Source organism: Engraulis encrasicolus, chromosome 11, assembly GCF_034702125.1.
Source record: "Engraulis encrasicolus isolate BLACKSEA-1 chromosome 11, IST_EnEncr_1.0, whole genome shotgun sequence".
Taxonomy (NCBI): Eukaryota; Metazoa; Chordata; class Actinopteri; order Clupeiformes; family Engraulidae; genus Engraulis; species Engraulis encrasicolus.
In genome coordinates, this window is record NC_085867.1 from 43971128 (window position 1) to 43980521 (window position 9394).

The window sequence follows — 9394 nt, forward strand, 5'->3', positions numbered from 1 at the left end:
CGCCTCGTCCATTATTTCCCTTGATATCGGGACACCTCGTTGTCCGCTATTCCATACACAACAACAACAATAATAATAATAATTGTAATATTATAATGCAAAATAAGTGATGATAATAATAATAATAATAATAATAATAATAATAATAATACATTTTTGTGTTCATATTTAGTTTCCTGTCCTCTTATGGTTCTCTCCTATGATCCCCATGTCCTCCATCTGTCCATCAACCATTTCACTACAGACATTTTGTTTTCATTTTATTACAGGGATTATTAATTATATAGTCTTAGGTTCATAAATCTTTGTTGTTCAATTTTTTGCTATACTATTGTAATTTTAATAGCACTCAATTTAGCCAGACTTTTTGATGAATTTTACCATCAGTTTTTTTTTCCACATTATGTTCTTTTATCAGTTTTATAATTATTTTATCATAATTTTATTTTTATTTCATTCTTTGTTTCATAAGTGTTTTGAGACTATGATATATGTTGACATTGCAGTCTAAACACTAAATATTATTATTATTATTATTATTATTATTATTATTATTATTATTATTGGCTGGTGCTTTTGTCCAAAGCAATTTACAGTTACATGGTATTGGTTCAGTCCCTGGAGCAATGGGTTAGGCTGCCTTGCTCAAGGACACTTCAGCCATGGATGTTGTAGGTAGGTGTAGGGAGAGGTAAGGGATGGATTCAAACCTGCAACCAAGGGCGCCAGAACAAGTGGTGGTGCATTTGTTTTTCTTCATTCTTTATTTCTTAACAATGTTACTGCTGCTGCACTTCATTCATTTGTCTGCAGTATTAGTTGAGAAAGCCTCATTTAGCGAGCCCGAAATTGGGGACGCAAATGCATCACTGCATCCCCCTTTCCAGCACCTATACCTGCAACCAGGGCTCTAAATAAACTTTTTTCATTACCAGCCAAGATGGCTAGTAGATGTTAATACACATTCACTAATGGGCCAGTGGCTAGTAAGTTTTATTTTCTACCAGCCAAACTGCATCTTGAACGGCATTTGGCTGGTTGGCAGGTGTTAATTTAGAGCCCTGCCTGCAACCCTCAGATCACCTCCCTAACCATTAGGCCATGGCTGCCCTCCACCCACCCGTAAACATACTGCAACTCTCATCTCAGAAGTTACACACACACACACACACACACACACACACACACACACACACACACACACACACACACACACACACACACACACACACACACACACACACACACACTTCTGAACATAGCCTACATACGCTGAAGTTCAAATCAATCTGAAATAATACACAGCATTTGGTGAGTAATAGTTTTATTTATTATATAGTATTTTTATTGTGTTTGTGTGTGTGTGTGTGTGTGTGTGTGTGTGTGTGTGTGTGTGTGTGTGTGTGTGTGTGTGTGTGTGTGTCAGCTTTTTATGGGCCCAGGATAAAGTCATCTGAAAGGGCCCCCTACCCTTCAGTACAATGTAATGGGGACCCGATTCTGGGCCCCCTATCCCCATATCGCCCGGGACAACATACCCCTTTGTCCCCCCCGCCCCTGTTGGCAGGCTTGTGTGTGTGTGTGTGTGTGTGTGTCTGCAGGGCCGGCCCAAAACATAAACAAACTATGCAATGGCTTTGGGCCCCAACGCCTCCAGGGTCCCCCATGAGTAAAGTTCCAGGAAGAAATGAACTCTCCACCATTTTCCCTAGTCATATATTTCTTTCTCATGTACCACTTACTCCCACAATGGAAACAGGAGCCATTATATATTGGGGGTCACTTCAATGACCGTAGATACAGTCATTTTGTCATGTACAGTACCACTTGTAGTTCTGAAAACCCTACAAGAAATGCAGAATAGAATGAAGAGTAATAGAGTTTTGAAACTAAACTGAGGGCGATAAATGGCATTCTGTTTGAGCAATTTTGCTCCAAGAAGTGCAGTGCATGATGGGAACACAATTTACAGACAGCCTACCAATGCCCTTAGCTCCTACCCCTCACTTGTGCAAGTAAAAGATGCTTGGGAAGCATCTGATGCTGAGTAGGTGGTGGTTTGGGGGGCTCCCGGATAATATTGTGCTTAGGGCCCCATAAAGACTTGGGCCGGCCCTCTGTGTGTGTGTGTGTGTGTGTGTGTGTGTGTGTGTGTGTGTGTGTGTGTGTGTGTGTGTGTGTGTGTGTTAAATTCCCAGTCTCTTCTTCAGCCATTTCAGTGCACTTTTGCCTTTCTTTTCTTTTTTCACCATTGTTTCTGTTCCATTTGCCTCCTCTACCTTTGTCGGCATCATCTTGTCTATTATCTGCTGCCTCGCTCTTTGTCCTCCTCTCTCCTCCCTCTGTCCCTCCATCCATACTGAGCTCCTCATGGCCTCCACTGAGGTTGTCGGCATTTCCGATCTCCTCCATCTCTGCTGCTCGTCCTGTCTTTTCAGCTCCACCTCCATTGCCTGTGTGCTTGTTGTCTCGGCTGGCAGCTTTCTCTCCATTTCTGTTCTCTTTGTGTCTCGCTCCTCTCTTTTGCTCCTCTCCACCACTCCCAGTGTCAGCTCCTCTGTGTCCTCTAACTGCACACCATTTGTTTCTTCGCCTAACTGCACACTGAGGTCATAATTCTCTTTCCTCAAGGCGTCCAATGTTCCCTCCAACTCCGTTACTTTAAGCACTACGTCGATCATTTCCTCCATCTCCTTAAACTGCTCCTCTCTTTCAGCTCTTTCCTCTCTTTCGTCTTGCAACTGCCTGTCTATCGCCTCAGCCACCATCTTCTCCAATCTCTGCTCTTTCTCCTCTCTCTCCAGTTTCAACTTCTCATTCTTTATCTCCTCGTCCATCCTCTTCATTACCAGCTTCTCCAATCTCTGCTCTTCCTCCTCACTTTTCCGTTTCAACTTCTCCAATCTCCGCTCTTCCTCCTCTCTTTCCTGTATCAACTCCTCATTCCTCAGCTTCTCTGTGTCATTTGTTTCTTCGCCTAACTGCACACTGAGGTCATAATTCTCTTTCCTCAAGGCGTCCAATGTTCCCTCCAACTCAGTTACTTTAAGCACTACGTCGATCATTTCCTCCATCTCCTTAAACTGCTCCTCTCTTTCCTCTCTTTCGTCTTGCGACTGCTTGTCTATCGCCTCAGCCACCATCTTCTCCAATCTCTGCTCTTCCTCCTCTCTCTCCAGTTTCAACTTCTCATTCTTTATCTCCTCGTCCATCCTCTTCATTACCAGCTTCTCCAATCTCTGCTCTTCCTCCTCACTTTTCTGTTTCAACTTCTCCAATCTCCGCTCTTCCTCCTCTCTTTCCTGTTTCAACTCCTCATTCCTCAGCTTCTCTGTGTCATTTGTTTCTTCGCCTAACTGCACACTGAGGTCGTAACTCTCTTTCCTCAAGGCGTCCAATGTTCCCTCCAACTCCGTTACTTTAAGCACTACGTCGATCATTTCCTCCATCTCCTTAAACTGCTCCTCTCTTTCAGCTCTTTCATCTCTTTCCTCTTGCGACTGCCTGTCTATCGTCTCAGATTCTCTACGTAGCTCCACCATCTTCTCCAATCTCTGCTCCTCCTCCTCTCTCTCCCGTTTCAACTTCTCCAATCTCTCCATTTCTTCCTCACTTTTCTGTTTCAACTTCTCCAGTCTCTCCTCTTCCTCCTCTCTTTCCTGTTTCAACTCCTCATTCCTCAGCTTCTCTGTGTCATTTGTTTCTTCGCCTAACTGCACACTGAGGTCGTAATTCTCTTTCCTCAAGGCGTCCAATGTTCCCTCCAACTCAGTTACTTTAAGCACTACGTCGATCATTTCCTCCATCTCCTTAAACTGCTCCTCTCTTTCAGCTCTTTCCTCTCTTTCCTCTTGCGACTGCCTGTCTATCGTCTCGGATTCTCTCGGTAGCTCCACCATCTTCTCCAATTTCTGCTCCTCCTCCTCTCTCTCCCGTTTCAACTTCTCCAATCTCTCCATTTCTTCCTTTCTCTCCCGTTTCACCTTCTCCAATCTCTCCATTTCTTCCACTCTTTCCTGTTTCACCTTCTCCAATCTCTCCATTTCTTCCTCTCTCTCCTGTTTCACCTTCTCCAGTCTATCCTCTTCCTCTTTTCTTTCCTGTTTCAACTGCTCCAGTCTCTCCTCCTCCTCCTCTCTTATCCGATTAAACTTCTTTAATCTCTGTTCTTCCTCCTCTCGTTCCCGTTTCAACTCCTCATTCTTTCTCTCCGTGTCTTTGGCGTTTCTCTCCAACTCTGCCAGACGTCTGTCCTGTTCGATCCTCTTCATCGCCAGTTCCTCCGATTTCTGCTCTGCCTCCTCCATGCGTCTCTCCAATATCGTTGTCATTTGGACCGCCTCTGCTGATTCATTCCTCATTTGGACAGCCTCAGCTGATTCGTTCCTCATTTGGACCGCCTCAGCTGATTCGTTCCTCATTTGGACCACCTCAGCTGATTCGTTCCTCATCTCCTCTGTCAAGCTTGTTTCCTCATCTGTGTTTTCTCCTACGGATTCCACATCCGTCCTCTGGCCCAAATGGTCTGCAGCGGTTTTCCAAGACTCTTGGTCCACCACAGTTAATCTTCCCAATTGTTTTTTGGCAACTCCAAGACTTACAGTCTTTAGCATTGCGTTGTCCTTCCTCCCTGTTTTCACTCTTGCAATTTCTCCATCTTTCTCCATTGTTGCGCTCTTTGTTGTAATCTCATCTATGATCTGCTGCCTCTCTCTTTGTCCTCTCTCCTCCCTCTGTCCCTCCATCCATACCGAGCTCCTCATCGCCTCCACTGAGGTTGTCGGCATCGTCTCCTCTCTCCTCCATCTCTGCTGCTCGTCCTGTCTTTTCAGCTCCACCTCCATTGCCTGTGTGCTTGTGCTTTTCTCGGCTGGCAGCTTTCTCTCCATTTCTCTTCTCTTTGCGTCTTTTCGCTCCTCTCTTTTGCTCCTCTCCACCACCACCACTACTTCCAGTGTCAGCTTCTCTGTGTCTTTTGCCTTTATGGACATTTCTGCTAGACTCATGTCTGTCTTCTGCCTTCTGCTTTCCACCATCGCTGCACTCTCTCGCTTCTCTCCGTTTATTCCTCTGTCCTCCTCCTCCGTCCGTCCGTCCACCTCCATCCCTCCCTTCATCAGCTCTCTTCTCTTTGTGTCTCGCTCCTCTCTTTTGCTCCTCTCCACCACTCCCAGTGTCAGCTTCTCTGTGTCCAACTGCACACCGTTTGTTTCTTCGCCTAACTCCATCTCCATCCCTCCCTTCATCAGCTCTGCTGGCTTTCTCTCCAAACACTGCACCTCCTCCTCCCCTGTGCATCCACCTACCACCGCCTCCTTCTCCTTCTCCATCTCCTCTGCCTGTTTCTCAATCTCCCTCCACCTTCTCATCATCGCCTCCACTCGTTCGTCTGCCATTTTTCGCTTTTCAGCTTCCTCTCCAAGCCTTTCTGTCTCCGGCATATCCAATCTACTCGCCTCTGATGCGGTCGTGCTCTTATTTTCCTCCATCTTTTCCTCTCTATGTCCTCCTCCTGGTCTCCCGATATGGTTGGTCCTCATCCCTGTCTCTAGGGTGCCCGTGTTCATCCGGGCAGCTGTCATCACATCCACAGTAGTTGCTCTCACATCATCCACCTGCAAGTTGTAAGTACAGTAGGCCTAAGTAAATGAGTTCTATTTTTGTAGCACGTTCGAACACAGCATTCACTGATCAAGTGCTATACAATGTCAATTAGTAAAAGATTAATATTATTAAAGGATGAGACAGTATAATTATGCAATCTGACCATACAATAAGTCAGTGGTTCCCAAACATTTTCTTTGGGGACCTCCTTTTGAACAAAAGACTGTTTTGCATGCCCTGACCCCTAGTTTGGGAACTACTGCAGTAAGTCTTATTACAACAGAAAAGGAAAACGCAGAACAACAAACGCTACCTGTGTGTCATGCAGGCCTCCTCCTGCTGCCACCGCCCTCTCCCCAAGTCTCCTCATCTCAGCCCTCTTGTCCAATCATTTATAAAAATGATGTTAGCTGTTAACCTGTGTTATCCAAACTACCCCTAGTCCCTTCTGTCCGCGACCCCCCAGCAGTAATTCTGCGACCCCCCCACTAGGGATCCTGACCCCTAGTTAGGTATCAGAAATAGAACAAACGCTACCTGTGTCTCATGCACCTGTGTGTCATGCACCTGTGTGTCATGCATCGCTGGTGGGCCTGTTCACTATTTGCGGAAAATACTTAACAACGTCACAACAACATTGCTATGACATTACAAAGAGTCTTAAGTAACATATTAAGACAAAAAAAAACATTACAATTGTGATGTCAGTAGGGTTATAACATAGGCTCTGCAGGGGTTAAACAGAAAAGGAAAACGCAGAACAACAAACGCTACCTGTGTGTCATGCACCGCTCCTCCTCCTCCTCCTCCTGCCATGGCCCTCTCCCCAAGTCTCCTCATCTCTTCCCTCTTCTTGTCCAGCTCGGCCCTCAGCCTCTCCACCTCCTCCGCAGTTCCTCTCTGGTCCACCATGCTCATCGCCACCTTCATGCCTAGCAGGTCAATCTCCATCCTTTTGTTGGAAATACGACTGACTTAGCAAAATAATAGATTGATGTATGATGTATGGCTGTGTAAAATGTTTTTGTGCATTTTTATGTTTCATTAGGCATGATGTCATCTGCGTCATCAGAATCTTGAGTTTGAATTTGAAAATTGGAATGTCCAATTAAGTTAACCATCTTCTTACGTTGGTCTTTGTACAGTGCAGATGTGTGTTTTGAGTAAAGGGCTTCACGACACCTAAAATCTCCACATGACTCGTCTCTCATCATTCATCACCATTTAAAAAACAATACCTTTTCCTTTGCATCTCTTGCATGCGTTCTTGACGCTCGATCTCGGCTCTCATTTGCTCCACTTGCGTTTGTCTCTGCTCCGACTCCACCCTGAATCTCTCCATCTGCGTCCTTCTCTTCAGATCCTTCTTGGCTTGACGTGCCTTCTCCTTGGCCTTTAGAAACGCCACTTCTCTCTCCAGCTCTCTGATCTTCTTGTCTTGCCTTTTTTGGTGTGCAGTGCTGCTTCTTCTCCTCTCCCCAATTTCAATATCATCATAGCTACTGCTGTTGCCCACGATGTGGCCATCAAATGGAGCTATACCAGGGCTACAGTAAAAACAAAAACAAATGAAAAAATGAAAACAATATATGTGTGCAAAGTTGTAAATTTATAATGTGCCACATCGTAAGGTGTTCTTATGCAAGACGAGGCTGCTATATTGTTTCAAATGCATTTGATGGTTTGTTGACCCAGCAGTATAGCTCCCTTATTTCATTTATCATCTGTGGCAGGAATAAGGTTTGGTAATGCTTATGCTTTACCTATTAGGAGAGACACTTTTTTGACTGCAATGTCTTGCCTTTTTATTTATTGGGTGAAAATGACATGCAGATAGACGTCTTGGCCAAAGCCTTCTTCAGCATCTGTCTGAAATGTCTGTATACTATGGTGTCGTGCTAACCCACTCAATAAAAAGACAGGAATTGCAGTGGCTTTTCTACAACAAATGTAGGCTACAGACTCAATTGCTTGGCCCTGAAGATTGTGGGGTTTCTTTTTTAGCTTTTAAGTGTTATTTATTATTATTATTATTATTATCATTACAATTTGGAAAAGTATATTCAGGAAAAAAAAAACTATGATTTACTCACCATGAAGATACGTTTTCAGGATTTCCACTACCGTAGAGCTCAAGATAAGTCCTAAATGCCCTGGCAGCGAAGAAAACATACACATTGTTACATATCTGTTTGTAGCTGCAGCTCCAGACGAGGGGATAACCAATTAAGTTATTATTACTAAGTAAGGGCAGTGACTGGGGGCAAACTGTCACAGCATCCTTCAGTATTACAATGACATCAGCTTTGAATGGTCAACTGTGTTTTCACAAGTGAATCAGGGACAATTGATTGATTGTGTGAGGAAAATGAAATGAAAGTGAATGAAAGTCAATCACGGCCATTGTGATCACACACACACGCACACACACACACCTTTCAAACGCTCCATAAAGCTCCGGTCTGATGGAGAGGGATTGCAGCAGGTGCATGGGAACGTCTGGGACGTCCATGTCCTGATGCACAGGCTGCAGCCTTCCTGCATGGACGACCATGTCCAGATGCACAGGGGCAGGCTGCCTTCCTGCCTGGACGTCCCTGTCCTGATGCGCAGGCTGCTGCCTTCCTGCCTGGACGTCCATGTCCAGATGCGCAGGCTGCTGCCTTCCTGCCTGGACGTCCATGTCCAGATGATGCTCAGGCCGCCTTCCTGCCTGGACGTCCATGTCCTGATGCGCAGGCTGCCGACTTCCTGCATGGACGTCCATGTCCAGATGCGCAGGGCCAGGCTGCCTTCCTGCCTGGACGTCCATGTCCTGATGATGCGCAGGCCGCCTTCCTGCTCTCTCAAACACTTCAAGGTAAAATCCAGCCGATACTGTAATAACACATGTCTGTGGAGAGAAGAAGCAGTGGGGCATGAACCATTTTTGATTACTAAGACATGGCCCTTAGTAAGGAAGAAGGCAAGGAAGAAGACAAGGCAAGGAAGAAGACAAGGTCCCTGTTGTGATGTTGCTGTAAGCAGCATGGAAATGACCAGGTTGTATTACTAATGGCACTGTGTAATGTGGCTGTAGTTAGTGTAGCATGTCTGTGTGTCTTTCAGCGTTCTCTTACAGTGTTCCACTGGCCGGCCGGGAACGGTCCGGAGCACATTATAATACTACTGTGCACCTTTCTATGGAGGAGAAATATTTTTTACACAACTTGGCATCGCATCGTGATTGCTTAACCTAACAACACTGTAGATAGCAGGCATGTTATGCATGTGTGTGTGTATATGTGTAGTATTATATCAGCCAATTGCTTTATGTACGATCCATCATGCTATTCTTATTGTGATCTAGATGTTCCTCTGTGATGTCATTCTTGTCTTGTCAACTATCATCAAACACCTCCATTTATAGGCCTACCTCAAGTAAAATTAGGGCAGCAACTCAATTTCATTGTGAGGTCTTGTTTCTATGACAGCAGTATTTATGACACTGTTCTTACAAAACTCTTATACCTAAGGAATGTTCATACTATGCTCTGATAGCTGGCTGGCCTGTCATTGTGATGTCATGTCCAAGACAACAGAATCATTCAATGAGAGATGTATGATTTGATATTGCTGAAATAATATGAATGATAACTTACATGAATTATAACAATCAGACAACCATCACATATATGATAAAAAAGAGGAAATACATAATTTCTGTCACATCACTGCAAATAAAAACACGATTTTGGAGGTGGTGTTTTTATTTTATTGCCATTAGGCCACTGCATTTTTAGACTTGTTT

The 9394-nt window shown here is 44.7% G+C and overlaps 2 protein-coding genes across 2 annotated transcripts; both read right to left on the reverse strand.

The window, feature by feature from the left end:
- Positions 1 to 1400: 1400 nt before the first annotated feature.
- LOC134459022 (trichohyalin-like) lies at positions 1401 to 5381 on the reverse strand. The gene has a single exon (XM_063211374.1). It carries the CDS (start codon positions 5370 to 5372, stop codon positions 2187 to 2189), a length of 3186 nt encoding a protein of 1061 aa, XP_063067444.1. The 5' UTR covers positions 5373 to 5381; the 3' UTR covers positions 1401 to 2186.
- Positions 5382 to 5499: 118 nt separating this feature from the next.
- On the reverse strand, positions 5500 to 8416 carry LOC134458629 (uncharacterized). The gene is made up of 5 exons (XM_063211059.1): positions 8040 to 8416; positions 7698 to 7757; positions 6843 to 7151; positions 6374 to 6556; positions 5500 to 5575 (listed from the first exon to the last, which is right to left on the reverse strand). The coding sequence occupies exons 1-5, from the start codon at positions 8414 to 8416 to the stop codon at positions 5500 to 5502; spliced, it is 1005 nt and encodes a 334-aa protein (XP_063067129.1).
- Positions 8417 to 9394: the final 978 nt, after the last annotated feature.

Excerpts from the sequence above, each read along its gene's own strand:
- LOC134459022 (XM_063211374.1), bottom strand. The coding sequence starts at position 5,372 with ATGATGAGAAGGTGGAGGGAGATTGAGAAACAGGCAGAGGAGATGGAG.
- LOC134458629 (XM_063211059.1), bottom strand. The coding sequence starts at position 8,416 with ATGGACGTCCAGGCAGGAAGGCAGCCTGGCCCTGCGCATCTGGACATG. Across the intron at positions 7,758-8,039 it reads CTTTATGGAGCGTTTGAAAG|GGCATTTAGGACTTATCTTG; the intron begins GTGTGTGTGTGT and ends CTTCGCTGCCAG. Across the intron at positions 6,557-6,842 it reads CAAGAGATGCAAAGGAAAAG|GATGGAGATTGACCTGCTAG; the intron begins GTATTGTTTTTT and ends TTCCAACAAAAG.